Source organism: Humulus lupulus, chromosome 6 (assembly GCF_963169125.1).
Source record: "Humulus lupulus chromosome 6, drHumLupu1.1, whole genome shotgun sequence".
Taxonomy (NCBI): Eukaryota; Viridiplantae; Streptophyta; class Magnoliopsida; order Rosales; family Cannabaceae; genus Humulus; species Humulus lupulus.
Genome location: NC_084798.1, coordinates 12,814,142 through 12,835,397, shown reverse-complemented (window position 1 = coordinate 12,835,397; position 21,256 = coordinate 12,814,142). Strand labels below are relative to the sequence as shown.

The following is a 21,256-nucleotide window of genomic DNA, read 5'->3' as shown; positions in this document are numbered from 1 at the left end:
GACTTTCAATAGTTTAGTCTTTCCATTCCTTTCATTTCATCTCTTTTTCTTCATTAGACTCACCCTGTTATATATGGTTTTAGGAGTGTTCCAAAAAGTCCCAACGCTGTCCTCTTATCCCGGTAACTTTGGTAAGGAAAATAGGATAGAATCTATATGTTTTATGCTTGTATTATCTTATGTGATATGTTATGAAATATGTTATAAATATGTTATGAAATGTGTATGTTTGTAGGCTTGGGCATATGACCCATATGACTAACAAGACCCCAAAAAGATTATGGGCATATGACCTACTTAGCTAGTAGGACCCCACTAATCTCATGGGCATATGACTTGTTTAGTCTATGGGACCCCAAGTAATAATGGCCATTATAATAAGTGTATGTAATATGTGTTATGATATGTCTTTATGATTATTACGAAATTTATGTTTATGACTATGTGTTAGATTTTCCTTGCTGGGCATTAGGCTCATTCCTTTGTGTTTTATGTGCAGGAAATAGCTTTAGAAGCGGTAAGATTCGTGGACGCTTAGAGAATGTGTATCGATGGTGAATGGAGGCAAGGAGTCGAGAGTTCGATTTCTCGAGGATGTAGTCTTGTTTTACTTTTTTTTTTTATGGTTTTACATGTATTTTCCGCACTTTCTATGTAACTCCTTTTTACATTAAGTTATGTTTTGTTTTAAAGACAATGGGTACCCATATCCTACTTATTTATGAAAGTAACTTTTGTTTCTACAAGTTTCTAATAAATTTATGGTATTTTCGCAAATGTAAGTCTTATTAAGGTTTGTATGTATAGTTTCATTAATGGTCCTAAAGCATAGAGTAGTGGGTCATTACAGTTGGTATCAGAGAAACGATTCCTTCGCATGAAGTTCTCCTCGATACACACACTCAAAAGCTCTGAATCTGACCGCCAAGTAAGTATTTAAGTTACAAGTTATTTTGCTTATGTGTATAGCTAACAACTTTAGTGTTTATGTTTTCAGTTAAGTATGAACGGAGCTCTAACCTATGAGGATATCCGAGCCATTATGGCTTTAAAAAGAATAAGGGAGCCAAGGAACACCGTAGGAACACTAGAGAAAATCACTCAGAGATTGATCTTGTTCCACAAAGAGATAGGTCACCTTCAAGAGTCTAAGCAAATCATGATGAGAGCTGCAGAACAATATGCCCTAGTAATTAGGCTTTTAAAAGATTTTCCTTCAGTAATTTTAACTTTAGAAGAAATATGGGAGACTATAAATAATGATGATGACTTACAAGTAGCCCTAAGATATTATTCTCTCATACTTAAGTTCACCTATGATTTAGAGTTTCAATTCACTAATGAGCAACAACATAGGATCTTCTTGAATCTTCCCCGAGGAAATTTTGAGGCTCAAGACAATGATTCCCAACTGGCAGCCTTCCTCCAAGGCAAAGCTCTAAGGCACGATCCCCAGCTCGCCATCGCAGGAGTCTGTGCTCGGGGAACGAGGCCAATGACGAGGCTTCGAGCTCGAGTGACAGAGGTACAGTCATCCTTAGCTCAGCTTTATGGTCTCCTTCGCTTCTTAAGCATAAGCCCGACACCTTAATCTTGTGTGAAGATGATAGGAACTACTTTTTTATGTATGGTCCTGGGTAGATGAGAGGGTCCATAGGTTTGATAGTTGGCTAGGGAAGTATGATACGATGTATAGTTTGAACGAGGTCTGGGATGGAATAGCCGTCCAATACGGGACGAATGATTATAGGGACCTTTCGAGGTTGACTTCCACGTATAGGGAAGGGACTCCCCCTGCCTTTTCCGAAGATGGGGGAATTAGGTGGTCGCCGAGCACGAGCTTGGGGGAGAGTTCCAGTTAGGTTCCTCGTTACTTGTCCTTTTATTACTTAACTGTCTGCATTATGCTAACTTTTTGTGTCTTGAAATTTCTTATAATGTGGTGTGACTGTGCAGGCACTATGGATTCTAATCTCGAAACCGTGCTCTCCATGGGTGAGGGGGACTAAGAAGAGCAAGCGCTTGAGAGCCTCGCAGAAGTCTGATCGACTTGCTAAGGTCTCTAAGAGGACCGAGAAGAATCCTCCTCCCCTAGCTCCCATTGCTGCGAGCCCGACTGTGGATCCTGTAATATCCAACATTTTCATAATACATTTTTATTATAAATCAGAGTTTCAATACATAAAATGTAAAAATTTACAAATTTAAGAAATAGTAATGGAAAAATAGTGTTTAAAATATCATTTTATGTTTTTAATGAGATTAAAGAGAGGGAAACTTGAGTAGTCAAGTATTGGACCCAAATGACATATAATTTTAATTGGGGATTTTTATAAAATTAAGAAAGTTTTGCTAAAGGGCTTATTTGAAAAGAATTTTAGTATTTTGGGTCCAAGTGTAATTTTAAAAAAAAAAAAAAAAAGGCTTCAACCTTTTAACCGAGTCTCTCTCTCCTCAGAAAAAAAAAATTCTTCTCTCTCTCTCCCTCTCTCTCGCGTACGTGCGTCTGCCCGACCACCGAACATCCACCGGCGGTCACCAATTATAGCCACGCGCCGGACCGTTGGATTCAGAGGCCTCCAAACTATCGACCACGCGGGAATCTAGAGCTCACTCGCCGATTAAACACCTCAACTGGTCGATTTAAGTTCGGCCACCCCGCGACTTCAAAGTTGCGATTCGGCCACCTTAGGCGTCCGTTTGCCGATCCGTCACCACCATCATGTTCCTCGTGTTGTGGGCTTCAAAACCCAATAACTTGTTCCTACATCTACCATAGTTGGGTGGTGGGCCCACCACGAGCCACCGCGATCCACCGTAGACCAACGGTCGAAACTTAGTGTTCGAGGTTCCGAAGTACATTTTGAGTCTCAGAAAATCATCGTTTGACTTGTTGTAGAACCCGATCATTGTCGTATAATTTCTTTGACCTGTATATTGTGATTTACTTGTGATTGATTAGAGTAATTGTTACTAAGTGTATTTATATTATATAATTATATATTCTTGATATATTGAATATTTTTTTGTAATTATACTGGTTGTCTGGGATTATATGTATTTCTGATACAGGTTTTGATTTTGGATTGTCCATTTTATAGCCGTTGTGCTGTCCAATTTTCTAGAAAATATTAAATATTAAATAAATTATAAAAATACATATTTAATTGATTTTCCATTAATATGGAAATTATTATGATTAATTAATTTTAATTATTATTGTTATTATTTTGTTAAGTAAATCAAAATATAGTTTCATATATATATATATATATGAAAAGTGTGATTTATAGTAAATCTATTATTTAACAATTATTATTATATATTAATATTTTTGTTAATATTTCAATATTAAAATAATATCAAATATTAGTTTCTTACAGTTATTGATATTTGTAAGACTAGTGAATTTTGGAGAAAGTATATTTATTATATCACTGGAATTGATATTATGACTAATTAATAATAATATAAATATTTATATTTATATTATTATCATTATATCGATTATTACAATTTTATGTTAAAAATATGATTTCTTTTATAAAATGATTATTTGAATATATACATTCATATACGTATTGTTATTGAAGTATTTTGTTATTAATATTGAAATAAGTTTATTTATAGACGATAATTATTATTGTTGTTATTATTATCATAAGAGTACATTATCTTATGAGCAAGGTTTAAAGCATGGTTTTATATGAAGAGTTATTTGCATTACGTTGATAATAATTATTATTATCATTTATATAGTTTCTGGTATTGTTAATATACACTATCAATAGTGTATATTTACGATTTTGATAGAATTTAATAAATGATGTCCATTGAATAGGATTTGTATGGATTTGATTGATTGACTCTTGTTGAGCAGTTTTAAAATAAGCTAAGGACCTAAGGTAAGTAAATCTCACCTTTTTGTGCTTAAGTGTAAGATGCATGACTACATTGATTGTGTATATCTGATGAGTTAAGTATGGAATGATGATGATGCATATGATAAGTATGTGAAGAATGGTTATATGAATATCATAATGGTGTTGTGTGATATGAAATTGAGGAATTTTGTGATATGTGAAAGTTGTGTTACTTGGTTAAGATTGATATGATTTATGTGCAAGTATGTGTTCTTATGTTGATGAATATGTGGATTACTTTTATGTTCATGATTTTGTTATATGTTATGATATATGAAGCGTTTAAGTTTTTAGGCTGGAAACCTTAGACCTGAGCCATAGCTCTACGTTAAGGTATAACAACGCCACCAACCCAAAGCTTCATGTATTATGACTAAAGATGTTTTGAGTTATATGAGATGTGATACAATGCCTTGATTGAATACCATCAAACATGAATTATGAACATGAACATTGGCATGTAAATTCTATAAATAAAATTAAGCAAATGTACATATTGCACATTGCTTGTATCTAGTATATTAATAAATAACGTGCAATGTATGTTTGTTTAGTTTTAAAGTTATAAACATGCATATTCAAACATGTATTTATTTTTTAATTATCATATAAATTTTAAATAAATAAACAATATCATAAAATTAAATAAAATATGTTTAATATAATGTATGACATAAATGTATTAAAAAAATTAGGGTAACACATTGTTTATAATTTTAATAAAAACTGATTCACTTTTTTTTCTTCAACATATAATAGAATGAATTTCAGTTCTATAGTATATATATATAAATATTTATATCAATAATCTCGACATATATGACATCTAAATACAATATTGATATATATATATTTACATGACTAAATGACATATATGTAAATTACAATAATATTTAAAAAGAAATTAATAATAGAATAAAATAATAATATAAAAAATCATAGCGTAGAGTAGTATACATGCATCAACTATTTTTAGTTTCTAATGTATCTCGCAATGTCCTCTAGTGAATTTGATGAATAAAAAGAGCTTCAATCGCTTGATAAAAAATAAACTATCACACAAATTTACAAGAAAAAAAATGATATGTATGGTTTTATTATTTTTAAATAAATATGATTTAATTATTTAAATTATCATAAAATATCTTAAAAATATCATATTTTAATTTATTTATTTATTTATTTTTGTTTAAGTTTATGTTTGTTCTAGTTTTTGAATTTGACAGTGATAACAAGAGATTATATATTATATGTTTAATGTAATATTAATATTATACATGTATTTTAAATTTAAGCGTGTTGCTTGTTTTTTTTTTGAAAAGAAATTTGTTTCTAGTTGATAGTAAATTATATTATGTTATATGTTTAATATGGTATTATTCTAATACATGAAGTTTAAGTTTAATTAAATTTTATTTAAGTTGTTTAACATATTGTTTTATTATTTTTAAATAATTATCATTTTCAAACATCTAAAAAATAACATATTTTAATTTGTTTAATTATTTATTTATTTAGTTTTATTTAAGTTTAAATCATGTTTTCAATCTACCGTTAAATATAAGAATATTCTGTTATATATAAGAATATTTCATTAAAATTAACGAAAAAAATAAAAACCCGTTAAAACTAAATTTTTTTGTTTCTACACACTTATTATACAGAAGAGATATGATACTTCTATATTAAAATTAAATCCTAGGCCATTTTCTAATGCCTTAGGCAACAATTTTTTTTTTTAAATATTGCTTTATAAAAATATTAGTAAGAATTTTTCTAATTTCAGATAATCAAAATTTAGGTGCTTTGATAACACTTATTTAAAGAATTTTATTATTTGTGTTTAATTGTAAAAAAAAAAAAGGTGAAATTCAATATTTATTTATAGATAATTGTCTAATGGGTCCTATAGATGATTGGATAACTTAATTACTTATTCATATGTAAATTTTAATATCATATATATAGTTATAATTCTAAATTATTAAGAGAAGTTTATGCAATATTTATGAAAAAATATAAAAATATAGAGGGGCCTAATCATAAATACAAACTTTTTTTTTTCGTAAACAAAGTTTATAAATTTGTAACAATAATTTTTTTTGTAAAACCAAAGTTTACAAATTTGTAACTATATGTTACGATTTGATAAACAATCTTTACAAACTAAATAGATTTTCAAGATGTGCTTGACACATGAGATTTTGGAATTTAAGTCTGAGATAGATTTTCAAGTTTAGAGAAAATATACCATATATTTTTCTCTCTGTTAAAAATATGAATCTTAAACTTCTGAATATCTAGAAACTCTTATCAGATTGTTTTATAATTTAATTTAATTCAAATTTTAAAATTAAACAACTATTAATCATAAAATATTAAATTAAATAAAAAATATATCGAAGATGGATTCTTGTGCAATCACTATGACTTGTGTGTAACACATGTCCAATTTTAAGGGCATGTGTTTTAACACATTTATTTACTAATTGTTTAATAATTTATTTATTAAAAAATAATAAAATATCTAAGAACTAATAACTAACCTTATTAGATAAATATTTTAATTATTTGAATAAATTTAAACCAATTCAAATTTAATTTGAATTATCAGATTTATTTTTCACATAAATAAAAACTAATTAATTTAAAATTAATTATTTTTATTATTTATAAATTTCGAAAAAATTATTTTAAAAAATTATAATTAATTTATTTAAAAAATTAATAATTAATTTATTTAAAAAATTAATAATTAATTAATTAATCTCAATTACATATTTGCCCTGAAGAATAAATTTATTCCAAATATGTCTTTTCACTAATTTTCCCTAATTTAAACTCTTGTTTTGAATAATGTTGATAGTCACCTAGGGGACCTATAGACCTACAATTTCATGCTCCAATAAATTTATATTATTAATTAAATCTTTTTAATATAATAACCTTAATTAATTAATTTCAATATTATTCTACTAAAAATATGAGACTGCACTATTGCAATTATAGACATTTATTTACATAGTACTTTTTAAAGGTAAAAAGCGTCATCGATTTAATCATTATATATAATTCAATCCTCTATTAATGTTTCATAATTAAAGCATAGATAAAATCATCGTTTTACCTCTTTAATTATTTCTTGTTTCCTTAAATACCATTTGTTGGGTTTTATGCCCTTAATAATAAATAATAATAAAATATAAAAGTAATTAATAGAGTCATAACCGACTTATTCAAATTCTTAATAGTTATATTCAAATTAGTATTCAGAATTTTTCAAAAATTTACAAGAGATTTGTTATACAATGAATATCAATATTAAAAAACTATGGTCAAGACATCCTTACGTGTCCATGAAAGAAACATGTTGTACAAGTAGGATAAAAAAAAATCTCTACTATACAATCTCTAAAAATATATATATTTTTTTTAATTATTACAAAAGACTGTTTTCTAGTTTATTTATAAATGATGTCAAATTCCATGAGCCAGTAGTAACTAGCCTCAATGAATTTCCTTTTAAAATAAGTAAATACATAAAACAGTCCCTCAAGTAGTAGTAGTAATAGTATTTAAATATTCTCCTAATTTATAATCTTTATCTCGTTGAGACGAGACAGGGAGAAGGCAAGGAAAAGCTTCTCTTTATTAAAAGTAAACTAAACTAAACTAAACTAAAAAAAAAAGGGTAAAAAAAAAGAAGCACTAGTACATGAAAAATGTAAGCCCCATTAGGAAGAAAATTATGATAGAAAATGTAGCAGATGATACTACTGTGATGGATGCTGGAATTCGTCCCTTATCCTTCCTTATTACCATCCCTTCTATTATGGGGTAGCTTATGACCAAGATATAGAGACACAAGAAAACTTGTAGAAACATCTTGTCCAAATTTCCAACAAGGATAGCTCTAGTGATTCCCACAAGAAGAGAAACCACGTTCAGGATAACTAGAACAACCAGCGGAACAAGAAACATAGCTGGTGTTCTGAAATCGAATTTTCCATTTCGGTATAGTTCAACTGTTTCGTCATCATCAACTTTGTTGGTGAGCAAGAAACTGGCTTCCCTCATACCAATCCTCTTCATGAAAGCATCCAAGCTCCCATAGAGATGAGATGTGATTGATTGTATCATCCATAACCTTACCTCATTTATCACTGAGCGAGGCGACCCACCAGTGATGAAGACCTCAAAAGAATGTTGAACAAGTGAGGAGGCAAAGATGAACAGAAATACAATGAAAAATGAGTTTGAAACCTGTAGGTTAGACAAGGTAGATTTATTTATTATTGTTAGTGATTTTGATATTACTATTTTGATAACACAACGAGTGGTGTATATTTATTTACCTCAGGATACATAGGAATACCACTCAGCAAGCAGAGTTGAGGAACAGTAGCGAAACACCACAAAGGTAAGAAGTAGACGGGAAAAAATGAGAGATATCCATAGCTCATTTTCTCAAGAAAGGACATTTTGGAGGGACCATAAACAAAAGGGCAAAACTTTGAGATGCCGACTTCGACCAACCCTGAACTCCATCTTATTCCTTGAGTCAACAGATCATTCAAATTTGTGACACCAGAGCCCAAAAACTGCGGCGTTGATGAGCTCAGATACACTGAAGTCCAGGCTTTGGATTGTAAGGTGAAGCCGGTCAAGTAATCTTCTGCTACTGAATAATACAGAAAACCAACCTGTGGTTCCCATTGCATTGCATTGCAAGGAGAAGAAATCAACAAGTCATTATAAATTATAATCAATGAAAAGGTTGAGAAATGAAGAAATCAAGTCCATAAACCAAGGCTAGCTTACTTACATCTTGACCCCATTTTGTTTCACTTCCATAGGTGCAAGAAGCCAAAAATTTGGCCTCTTGTAACAATGCATTAGAATTAGAAGAGTCTCTAATATTTGCTACATTAGGCTTCTTGTGATTAAAAAGAGATTTGATGAACTCATTGGATGGCCCAAAATACTTTTTCAGTTCCATTGGATCAGCACCTGTTTATAAAACACAGATAACCAGTTCAAGATACTATTTTTATTTTTAGGTAAGACATACACATATTGCTAACAAATGATTATCCTGTCATATAAATAAATAAAGATGTAATTTAACAACGGCCTTACCTTCTTCTTCCACATATCTGCCATATAAGGACACCCTTTTCAGGAAAAAGCCGGTACCAGACAATACAGGTCCATCCAGTCCATCCATACCTTGCCAGAGCAACTAAGAGATGCAAAAGAATTCAGACCAATTAATAACAAAGTCCATGATGTTTCAACATATCCAATTGAGCTAATATAATGACAAGATTTTGCTTTGCTTACCGAATATGTTGACCTTATCTGACTGTCATAGATATCATTTCTAGAAATGTTGTGGAATCTCTGAGGGAACTGCACAAAAGCTAGAGAGGAAGATATTTTTGGATCAAGATGAAAGCACATAGCTTGTCTTGCTGATGTTGGATCATTGCAATACATGTCACAGTCAAGAGCAAGTATGTATGGAGAATTGCTTATCACACCGGAGACTCGAAGCTGTGGCAACAGGTTGATCGATCAGTGAAGCTCAATGATTTATGATTTACGGAAGAAAAACAAATTATGATACCGAATATTATGTATATGTTGTTGTTTATGTAAAGGAAAAAGGAAATAAATAAAACATACAAGAGCATTAAATGCTCCAGCCTTAAAATGGTGAGGATGAGAAGGTCTTTTCTCCCTAGAAACATAAACAAGTTGAGGCAACATAGCTATCTCTTCTTGTTCTGTGTTAGGGTCACTGGGATTTCCTTGGATCACCTGATAAAAGATAATAAATAGTAAGAAAGAATGTCTAATTTTGTTTACATGTGGGTGTGGCAAGAGGAAAGTAAGTACCTCAATGACAGATGGGTGATTTTTACCAGTGAAGCCACTAGTATCTACAAAGCTCTCTTTTATTCCTTTAATGCTTTCTTTGAACACTTGGTATCCTTCCTGTAACAAATATTGCTTAATACCAACAAAGACATTTTCTGTTTTTTATAGTAAAATTTTACAAGTAGATAACGAAAGAAATGAAAAAGCATACTTTAAGCTTCTCTTGTTCTGTCGTGAACTCATCAAAACTTTCCGAATGGCCATCATCATCATCATTCACTAATGATGAGAAATAAGCATCTGGACACCTCTTCTGGATTTTAAACCTCCTGCAAAATGGAATCCACCACTTGGCAAATCTCCAAGCCTCTCTCATTCCATTCAAAGTCACCGCAGAACCACCATCGTCGGAAAGATACACATGAAGCTTGTCAGGAGGGTAGTCCAGCGCCATGGCTGATATGACAGTGTTCATCACATGCAAAGTTGGCTCTCTATCTGGATCTGCTGTGAAAACAAAGACATCGATAGCTGGAAGTTTATCATTTTCTGGCAATCTCTCTGGAAATACAGAACGAGAAACGGGATGCCACCTTAAGGCTTGGGCTAGAAGCCATATAAGGAAGAGACACAGCTCAGAGAGAAAGAGAAGAAGCCATGGTAGAGATGGTATAATTCCTCTGGTCTCGATGTCATTTTGGAGAAAGAAAGAGGCCCTGTAATAGATCAAGAATAATACGGCTAATACATGAAGGAAAGATTGAAATCTGCTAAAGATGATGGAAGATTTATGGACACGGCAGACATGAAGAGGTTGATCAGAGTCCTCCATTAATGGAGTCTAGCTAGTGGTCAGTACTGATCAGTTTCGTATAGCCTCTAACACTACAATATAGCAAGAATGAAATTTATATATACTAGATATTTTATCAACAAGTTGCCAAGGGACCTTCCTAATATCAACAAAGAAGACTAGAAGACTAGTCAAGCACTCGCATTTGGAAAAATATAGCCTTGCCACCCAAGTAATTTTTTTTTTTAATTATCAATATTAGATATTTATTTCTAAGTATAAAAATATGCAATACTGCAATAAATTTATTGCAACAGAATTAATAAAAACACATGTATGAACATATATACATATCAACAGGAATATTAAAGAGAAATTCCCAACTAAATTTCCAATTTCAATCTTCAATATAGGGTCACTCACATGAAAGAGAAATTTGTTGGGATGTTATCTCTGAAGAAAAAATAATCTCCATTGAGCAGAATGCAACCTTAAAAGATAAGCTACTGAAACCAATGAAGAACTGAATAAGTAAATTGAATTAGCAACAGCAATAAATGAAAGCAGAAAACTTTAATACGCAGACAAATTAGCATGAAGTTAGTAACAAGCTGCAATATAAAGATAGTTGACCGCAAAATAATAATTTCCTTTTGAAGACTTAAGAGGATAAGGAATAAGACATTTAATATTTATATTTACAGCACGAACTAAATGAAGAACTCTAAGCTAAATGTGGAAAAACCTAGCATCTTACACAATAGGTGCTTCTAACTCTACCATGTAATTGTGAAACCTTTCGGCTTTCAGTCTCATACCCTTGATCATCTCCTCACTTGCTTCAATTATCTGTTTCGGCAAAGCAATCTCCAAATAATCAAACCACTCTCCAAGTGTCATCTTCTCCAAATCCAGCTCCTTTCCAGATTCACCCAACTTCTCTTTAGAACCAGAAGCACTATCCTTTTTTGCCTCTCCACTGATGCCACAAGCATCTCTGCCATGATCCTCCTTTTCACCAATTTCTTCAACACAAAGCTCCCCGACGGCCTTTTCACAAACTTCTTCGACACCAAGCTCGCTGACTGCCTTTTCACACTCATGTTCCCTCATAATCAACTCATCCTTAAGATCAATAACTTCAACACAATCAGGCGACTTCTGTGGTGAATTCTTCCTCCTCCTTGTGCCACCGCCGGCACGAGTAGTCTTCTTATTGCCAACCTTAACTTGTCCACCTTCTACATCAGAATTCTCTGGAATTTTCTCAAGAACTGAACAAGACACTGCATTTTCCTCCTTTTTGGAGCTCCGAGTTCGCCTCGTTCTCACTTGCCGCAGCTGCCCCATTTTCTCTTCATGCTCTTGCTCCTCCTTCTCCTTCTCCTTCTCCTCAACCACACTCTTCAAAACCCTAGGTTTCCTCCCCCGCCTTGGTTTCTCAACCACCTCAACTACATCCACCGCCTCTGCATTCTCCACCCCCAAAGCACATTCCACTTCCTTCTCCTTTTCCTTCGCAACCTTACCTCTCCTACCCCGATTAGTCGCACCAGAAGCTCCGCCATCCTTCTCCTGAACTCCACGCCTAGAGCTCCGCCTCAAGTAGCTCCCATCGTGGACTTCAATCTTGACGGAGATGGAAGTAGATTCTCCAATCTTGATGCAGTCTCCGTCACTGAGATCGACGGGGACGTCGGGGTCGATCAGTTGGTCGTTGAGGAAAGAGCCGTTGGAGGAGCCGAGGTCTTGAAGTAGCCATTTGCCAGATTCGGATTCGAGGGAGAGGTGCTTGGTGGAGATGCCGGAGTCTTTGATGGTGAGGTTATTACCCCGGACAACACGACCGATTCGAATGGTGGATCCGGGCCGGTATTCTAGGGTTTCTCCGGCTCGAGGACCTTTGGTGATTTCAAGTTTGAGAGCCATAACCTTCTTCACCGAACAGTTTAACTATTATTTTTTTTTACAATTTTAGTAATAAAATTATTAATATATCCCAACCCTAAAACTTAATATTAATATTAGACTTTACTTAACATTACACTAAAGAGAGCATCTCACACAACAGACACACTTCTTTTCATACAACTCAGCAGATTCTCTTTCATAGAACTCAGCAGATTCTCTGGTAATCTCATTCTCTGTATCTCAGCTAACTCAAGTGCTATCCATTTGAGCTAGCTTAATATTTTTTAAGAGTCCAAGCTTGTCTAGCCATTCGATCATACTATTTATCTTCTTCAATTTTTTTTCTTCAGTTTTTCTTCAAACAAAGGTATGTAATTTTAAATCTTAAATAAAAACAAATTGCAACTTGTTTCTATGAGTAGATTAAAAAAACTTGATAGACAACTACTTTGATTTTTGTTCTTGCTAGAGTTTTGCTATTAGTGGGTAAATTTGTTTTTTTCTTTATATATTCTTGATGATATTAAATAATGCAAATCATATGTTTGTGAAAATGCCTCAATGAACTAACTTTATTAAATTAGATTGAGATTTTCAACTCATATACAATATGTGATGTTGCTTATGGTTTGATATTTGAAATGAATATTTACATTGTTTGTACTACTTCATTATCTTTTTTTGTTAAAAAAATATATTGGATATGTGATGAAGGGTGTACATATTAGCTTAGTTTTATAATTAATATGTTAACAATCTTGTTTTTATTGAAGATTACAGTCATGGTGCATAATCACTTCAAGTCAATTTCCTTAGACTCGTATATTCAAATAGATCTTATTATAGTGTTTGGGTAATGATATTTTTATGTAAATTTGCTTTCTATTAGCGTTTTTAGGTGGATCGACTGTCCAATTGCCCAAGCTCAACTCTTATACACTCTATTTCTTGGATTCCATGGCACGGACGAAAGTACCAAGCATTAGAGGTCCACAACAACCGATTCAACGACGGTTGATTATTCACGAATCTAGTCCGGAGTCGTGCTCAAAATCGTCGGATTCTAGTGTGCCACCAACATCTCCAGCAAACATAACTGTTGACTGCGTTTTTAGCCAACGACGTGAGAACGTCAACTACGACAAGCCTTCAAGAGAATATAAATGACAACAGACGGTATAAACAAGAAAAATAAATAACACAGGAGATTTTTATAGTGGTTCAGCCCCGATTGTCGGTAATAGCCTAATCCACTTAGAGTTGTGATTTATAAACCTATACTCAAGATCAGATGGACTGAGCCAACTGAGTTTCTTCAGTACAGATTGTGAAAATACAAGAATTCTCTCTAATTTCAGCACTTTCTCTCTCTAGAATAGACAGACTCAATTTTCTCTCTCTAGAAAGAAGAAGCAGAAGAAGGACCCTTCTCCCATCCCATAAGCTCTCTATTTATAGGCCTGGGATCCTCAACTGATATCCCCTTAAAATAGGGATATTTTACTATTTTTATTACATTTAAACATTCAAAATTCGAAATGTAACAAACCCCCCATTTGTGGGAAGAAATGAGAGATTCCCGCATATGTTGTTGGAGTTGTGTCTGACTTAGTCCACTCTAGCTAGTTGGTCCACCTCCTACTCACTACCCATGCAAGTGCTGGTTGAACATGCATGGTGGTAGGATATGCATGGTGGTAGGACATGTTTTTGGTGGGTTGAACATGCATGGTGGTAGGACATGCACTTCTCTCCTCTAACATGGCACTCTCCTCTAGCATGCCATGTTCCTCCTTGAATCAATCTCCTTGGCTTCTCCTCGGACCAAGGTGATCCGAGGCAACCTCCTTGGCACCTCACCCTGGACAGCATTGAGGCAACCTCACCTTGGACAACATTGAGGCAACCTCCTTGGCACCTCACCTAAACATGTCCGATCGAACATTGTATAGACTTTCCTTATCAAAACCTAAGTCTCCATCCTCTTGCATGAGACTCCTCCTCCTTAGCTACTTACCTTGGACACGTTCGAGCAAACACTTAGAAAACCTTGGGAGGCTTACCTCCTACACACCCTTGGGGTCTCCTAGGACCACATCCTCCTTGGGGTCTCCTAGGACCACTTTCTCCTTGGGGTCTCCTAAGACCACTTTCTTGAGTTCTCCTCGGACCTCATCCTTGGTTCTCCTAGGATCACTCTCTTGGGGTCTCCTAGGACCACATCCTCCTTGGGGTCTCCTAGGACCATTCCCCTTAACTCTCCTAGAATGCATTCCCCTTAGCCTCCTAGGAGGCATCTTCCTATTTTTTGGGTATAACAATAACAATGACTCAATCAGATAATGAGGTAAATGAAGTTAAATACATTTTTTCTATTCTTGTACTTTTTTATTAGATAATATATTTAATTGAAATCAATTGGCTATAAATTTAGAGCACTAAAGGCATGATTTGAAAAATATTGGTCTAAAATGTAGAACTCAACCAAAACAAGGATTTGAGGCAGGGGGAAGCAGTCCTTAGGACATGCTTTATTGGGGTCTGAGTAATCAATACAGGTTCGCCATGTTTCGTTAGGTTTCAGAACTAGCACCGGGTTAGCGACCCAATCCGGGTAGAAGGCTGTTGACGCGGTTCTTCGCCAACAGGTAATTAAGAAAAGAAGAGAAAGGGATTAGTGCTAATGTTGAACCGAAACAGATATATGATCTTAGAAATGAAAAAGGTGACTCAAGACACGTTTTTAAGTGGTTCAAAGGTTAAAATCTTTCTACTCCACTAGTCAGTATTATTGCTATATACTGGATATTTGATTACAGGGTATTTCTTACAAGAGAGAATCCAACCCCTCTTAACTCCCAAGGTCTCCATATTTATAGGAGAAGGCACCTGGGAGTTGGTAAGAAGGTCAACCCGTGACCTTCTTACCTATCATGTCAATTTAGTGACATTCATGATTAATTCATAAACCTGACACATAAGTGTGGTCAAATCAATAGGTAAGGAGATAATGGGCCGCACGGCCCAACCCAGTCGTGGGTGTCTGAATACGCACGTTCCTGTTGCGTGTCTGAGAAGTCAGGGGCATATCAGACACGTGATGTCTGATATATGTACGTTTACCTTGCGTGTGTTGACTTTACAAAGGGTCATAGCATCCAACTCTAGCTCGTACCACGACCTGGATACTTAGCTCGACCTTCGGCCTTCAGAGCCCGGACTCTGTCCTTAAGTTATCAAAGGCGAACCCTTAGGTTACCTCGAGCTAAGGAGGTATGATCTTATGATGGCAGCTCCGGTTTTGGGGATGTCCACGAGATAATCATGATTAGGCCGCAGCTCAGCTCGCTAATCAGCCCGTGGGAAAATCAGGGCGTACATCTGCCTCCCAAGCCCCTGCTCGTGGCAAACGACGTTGTATAAGGCCACAGTAGGGGCTTTTAAGCTTCCCCATGAACTCTTCACATTCCACATTTTACGCAGGCGCCTGATACGTGGAACATCATGGTTGGTGACGGTACGTCTTCCGAGAACCGCATTTAATGGCCTAGCCTATGCCCAGCCGTCGTTTCGTATTTCGAGTGGAGGGCCTTGGATCCCACATCCGGGCCATCCAACGACCCTTTTTACGTGACTCTTCGCGTATATAACAGGGGTGGCCACCCTACGCATGGGCCACCCTTTCATTTGAAATTTCTCAGGAACTCTCTCCTTCTTCTCTCTTCATCTCAGAAGAAAAAAACCCTCTTCTTTGTGACTGCCATTTTCAGCGTGCAAGAAGCTCAAGCATGAGGACTCCTTCAAAGCTTTGGAAACAAATACTCCGGCGAAGCTCCCACCTAGGCGACACCTTCATCCACCTCCCAACCAAACACTCTGTAAGTCCCCTGACCATGCGTGTTTTGAAAATATTTTTCACTGTAGCTTAGGTAAATATTTACTGTAGCCACATGCAAGGGTTTACTGGTTTTTGTGGGTATGAAGGGTGAAAGCCTTTTAGGTTAGGATATTTTTGCCGTAGGAAATCATTTTAGGAGTATGGTTTATAGGATGCATTTTCTGGGGAAAATTTATGGGTAGGAGTTTTGGAATTTTGGGTGCAAAACCGGGTAGCTTAGGGGACACGCTTCACGGGCGGTTTTGCCTCTCATGCCTATTGGAACTTTCCCTCTAAGGCAAAATTTTAACCTGACCCTCCTAACACACGAATTCCGAGTAATCGGGGATCTGTTGGGAGCACAGGTGCGTGTTCATTGAACCGCGTGGTCTCACTCTCCACGGGCTGGGCTTATCTCAGCTCGTGCAAAGAACACTCCTTTGACTATTCCTTATGCTTAGGTCGCCTTTTCTGAAATCTTTTCTTTTGTTCGTTAGGCGACTAGATGGCAACGAAGAGGAACGCTCCAAAGAAGACCGTCGGCAGCTCGGCCTCCCAGCAAGAAAGGAAAGGCGGTGATGCCGGATTCCCCGATCCCCAACTTTGGCCCGGCAGTGGAGCAGGAGCTCGAGGTGGCTCCTGATGCATTCTTCGAGGCGGAGAGGATCGTCTCAAAGATTACCGACCAGACGAAGGTCAACAAGCTATTCCTCTCCCACAACATCGGGCTGGGGAGAGCGTCAGTGATTGCCCGACCTCCCGCGGAAGGCGAGCGGAGCTGCGCGCCGCTCGACGAGGAATTTGCTGCCTGGAGCGGCGAGCATTTTAAGGCGGGGGCCTTCCTCCCGCTGGACCAGTATTTTGCTGACTTCCTAAATTATGTGAAGTTGGCCCCATTCCAGCTCCCCCCCAACTCTTATCGGTTGTTGGCGGGGTTGAGATATTTATTTTTGAAGCACGAGTGGGAGGTCCCCACTCCTGCGGATATTTTGTATTTTTTCTGCCTCAAGGCCAGCCCGGATCAGCAGGGGCGAGGCGACGGGTTTTATTACTTGACCCGATTCCCCAACACGGCTGCGGTCATCGAGCTGCCCAGCCACCCCCAACGACTTTAAGGATCAATTCTTCATGTTGACGGGGTTCAGAAACTGCGAGCTCCACTACTTCAATCGCCCTCGTAAGTGCTTTTCATCCTTAGCTCGTAAGTTAAGTATCGTTTAGCTCCTCCTGTATCCCTTTCTGACTTAGATTAATCCTGCAGCCATCTTCGCGAGGACAGAGAAATCTGTGACCCTCGGGGCCCAATACGAGAAACTGGCGGGCTTGTCCCCCAGTGAGAAGGATTATCGCGTGCTCGTAACAGACGAGACGATGGTGGCCTGCAAGCTGATTTTCCCAAATCAGACTTTGAACCTAAGGAGGCCACGGGGGCTTCCCCCAGCTCGCGACACCAGACCCATCATCGTGGAGGAGGTCGCGAGAAATGAAGATGAGGAGGATGAGGACGACGAAGTTCCCCTCGTGAGGAACAGGAAGCGGGCTTTTGAGGTCGCCCAGAGGACAGGCGAGGAGAGGATCCAGTCCGGAGCAGCCGCGGGTCCTTCTAGCCAAGGTAACCCTTACATGTTTAGGAGTTTAGATAGGGCCACAGCAGACCCCCGGCTAGCTAGGTTCAATCCTAGGCAGCTCGTCCATCGTCACCGAAGTGATCCGAACCTGAACACAACCCTGCTCCACTGTTTCGACCGGCTTGTGTTGGACTACCAAGATAGTCGGCCTAGGGGTACCGTAGTAGTAGATAACACCCTAGCCTTTAGGTTGATCCTATTCGAGGAGTATGGGACCAACCTTCGGTCATGGCCATCACTCCGGAGGGGTGCCGTAGCTCCGGGGCTTAAGAAATATGTTGAAGAATCTAGCCCGGAACCGGAGTCAGATCTAGAATTTGCACCAGCTCAGGAGATAATCGACTTAGATTCTCCCGCGGGAGCTCCGGAGCCGATGGTCGTAACCATAGGTTCTTCTAGCCCGGGGGGTAGGATCCCTTTTAGTATACATATACTTTCATTTCTCTTTTTCCCCCTTTGTTTTTGTTTCTGTATGATTGCTAACTCTTGTACTAACCATGTCTTTGTTTTGACAGAAGAGATGTCTCAGCCCGAAGATAGCCTGCGAGGTGCGTTCGCCGGGGGGAACCCCCCAGCTGGGGCAGCTAGGCCAAGAATGAAGAGGCTCCGGACGTCCAAGCACATCGCCAGGACCCCCACCAAGTCTCCCGCAAAGGAGAAGGAGCAAGCCCCAGCTGCCCAGGTCGTGGGAGCGGTTCCTCCTGCTGCAGGGGGAAGCAACATGCCCCCACCCCCTCCACGAGCTCCGGCCGCTGCCCGGGACGCAGGAACGGAGCTCGAGGCTTCAGCGATTGTACCCTCCGAGGTACGCATCCCAGTCAATCCCCAGGACCTGGAGAAGATTCCAGAGGCCTTCCGGGGAACGGTGTATGAGTCGGCGAACTACGCCGTTAGCCACATATACAAGTTCAACGAGAAGGAGCTCCGGGCCATCGAGACCATGAGCCTGGTGGGCGTGCTGGAGTCTTCCCTGGGCATGGCCATGATGGTAAGCTAACCTTAACCTTTTTGTGGTTTCTGTTATTACACTTTGCCCTGTTTTTTCTTTCTTCTCTTTTTTCTAAGGCAATTGCCTTTCCGCCTTCGCAGAGCGCCGTTGCCCTTCATCGGAGCATCGCCAGGACCAAAACTCAGCTCGAGGATATAAGGAGCGAGCACCAGACTACTTTGCAGGCGGCTAAGGATGCCTTGGCGGCCTCGCAGACCGAGTTGGAAAAGACCCGCTCGAAGGTCCAAGAGCTCAAGACCGCCCTCGCCACCTCGCGGACAGACCTAGATGCCGCGAAGGCTGAGGCCAAGGCCGCCCTGGAGGCCGAGCAGACAGCTTCGGAAAAGGCCTTGGAAGACCTATTCTACCATTGCTGGGCCTACAATCCAGACGCTGACTTCTCCTTCCTGTCAGCGAGCCTCTGGGAGCGCTTGCTGGTGAAGTTCCAAGCTCGCCTCGATAAAGAAGCGCCCTCCGAGACCGGGGAAGGCTCTGGCGCAGCTGAGCAGGGCGAGACGGCGACCTCCAAGGGGCCACCTGGCGGAGCTTAGGGCCTTCTTCTCTCGTGCCCTTTCTTTCAACATTTTTAACTCCCTTTTTTTGTGTAACCTATGCATGAGGTGCTTCCACCTCGAGACAATTTAACTTAATTTTGTTTTCAATTGATCCTTTTTCTTGCCCCTACGCATTTTGGTTACAATTTTTGAAAAACTTAGTTCGCGTTAATCTTTATCCATATCTCGAGCTCTTTAGGAAGAACAACGATCAACAGATTTAAATCAACTTCTAAGTTTTATGACTCGGTTATATCCATGAACTTAATTTGAAAACTTAGTTCGCGTTAAATTTTATCCATATCTTGAGCTCTTTAGGAAGAACAATGATCAATAGATTTAAATCAACTTCTAAGTTTTTTGACCTGGTTATATCCAGGATAGGACTTAGTTAGCGTTGATCCTTATCAATATCTCGCATTTTTTAAGAAAAAAAACGGTCAATCAATATGAATCAACTTCTAAGTCATTAAGGAGACCTGGTTATATCCAGGTACCATATGCCCCCCAAGTAACTGGGAAATGGTCTTTCGTGGTTACTTTAGATTACACTTGAAAATATGTACGAATATAAACAAAAAGCTGATTCTCATTGCTTAATACATAAAAAATGGCCTTCCAGGCCTTACAAGTGAATCATTGATAATATTTCTTTAAATGGATGGCGTTCCAACTCCGCGGGACTGCCCCTCCATCAAGCCGAGCTAACTTATAAGTTCCTTCTTTAATGACCTCGATGACTTGATATGGCCCTTCCCAGTTCGGTCCCAAGATTCCATCTTTGGGGTCCTTACTGGCTAGGAAGACTCTCCTTAGGATCAGGTCACCAACGCTGAAGGCGCACTTTTTGACTTTGGAGTTGAAATAGCGAGTGATCTTTTGCTAATAGTGGGCGAGCTAGAGTTGCGAATCTTCTCGCCTTTCATCAACTAGGTCAAGGGAATTGCACAGTAGCTCGTGGTTGCGGTCCTGGTCGTAAGACTGGACCCTATGCGAAAGCACCTTACTTTCCACGGGGAGGACTGCCTCACTTCCAAAGGTCAAGGAAAAAGGAGTATGACCCGTAGGAGTCCGATGCGAGGTCCGGTATGCCCATAGGACCTGGGGGAGCTGTTCTGGCCAGACCCCCTTCGCTTCATCTAATCTCTTCTTGAGGCTCGCCTTTAGAGTTTTGTTGACAGCTAAGACCTGGCCATTCGCCTAAGGATAGGCCACGGAGGAGAAACTTTTCACAATTCTGTACCTTTCACAAAACTCGGTGAACAGGTCGCTGTCGAACTGAGTGCCATTATCGGAAACGATCTTCTTGGGCAGGCCAAATCGACAGATAATGCTTTTAACCACGAAGTCCAGCACTTTTTTGGACGTTATCGTTGCCAAAGGTTCCGCCTCAGCCCACTTCGTAAAGTAGTCGATGGCTACCACGGCGTAACGGACCCCGCCCTTTCCAGTAGGGAGGGCGCCCACCAAGTCGATCCCCCAAACTACGAATGGCCATGGGGACAAGATCATCTTCAGCTCGACTGGAGGAGCTCGGGCAACTGCGGTGAATCGCTGGCACTTGTCGCACTTCTTCACGTATGAAATCGAGTCTTTGGACAGAGTTGGCCAGTAATATCCTTGACTTAGGACCTTTAAGGCCAGACTCTGCCCCCCAGTGTGGTCTCCGCAAAAACCCTCGTGCACCTCCTGCAGGATG

General features: G+C 38.2%; 2 protein-coding genes across 7 annotated transcripts; both read right to left on the bottom strand.

Annotated features, from left to right (window-relative positions):
• Positions 1-7,280: 7,280 nt before the first annotated feature.
• On the bottom strand, positions 7,281-10,732 carry LOC133781686 (cellulose synthase-like protein G2). Of its 2 annotated transcripts, none has more exons than XM_062220748.1 (8): positions 10,018-10,732; positions 9,825-9,923; positions 9,612-9,746; positions 9,267-9,479; positions 9,068-9,165; positions 8,749-8,935; positions 8,279-8,626; positions 7,281-8,186 (listed from the first exon to the last, which is right to left on the bottom strand). In XM_062220748.1, the coding sequence occupies exons 1-8, from the start codon at positions 10,636-10,638 to the stop codon at positions 7,632-7,634; spliced, it is 2,256 nt and encodes a 751-aa protein (XP_062076732.1). In that variant the 5' UTR covers positions 10,639-10,732; the 3' UTR covers positions 7,281-7,631. The 2 variants fall into 2 exon arrangements, with proteins under 2 accessions (XP_062076732.1, XP_062076731.1); XM_062220747.1 differs by having other exon boundaries at positions 8,749-8,933; positions 9,063-9,165; positions 10,018-10,730.
• Positions 10,733-10,854: 122 nt separating this feature from the next.
• Positions 10,855-12,556, bottom strand: LOC133781687 (FHA domain-containing protein At4g14490-like). 5 transcript variants are annotated; one of them, XM_062220749.1, is made up of 2 exons: positions 11,357-12,556; positions 10,855-11,105 (listed from the first exon to the last, which is right to left on the bottom strand). In XM_062220749.1, exons 1-2 carry the CDS (start codon positions 12,526-12,528, stop codon positions 11,015-11,017), a joined length of 1,263 nt encoding a protein of 420 aa, XP_062076733.1. In that variant the 5' UTR covers positions 12,529-12,556; the 3' UTR covers positions 10,855-11,014. The 5 variants fall into 5 exon arrangements, with proteins under 5 accessions (XP_062076733.1, XP_062076734.1, XP_062076736.1 ...); XM_062220750.1 differs by having other exon boundaries at positions 10,855-11,102; XM_062220752.1 differs by having other exon boundaries at positions 10,855-11,102; positions 11,380-12,556.
• Positions 12,557-21,256: the final 8,700 nt, after the last annotated feature.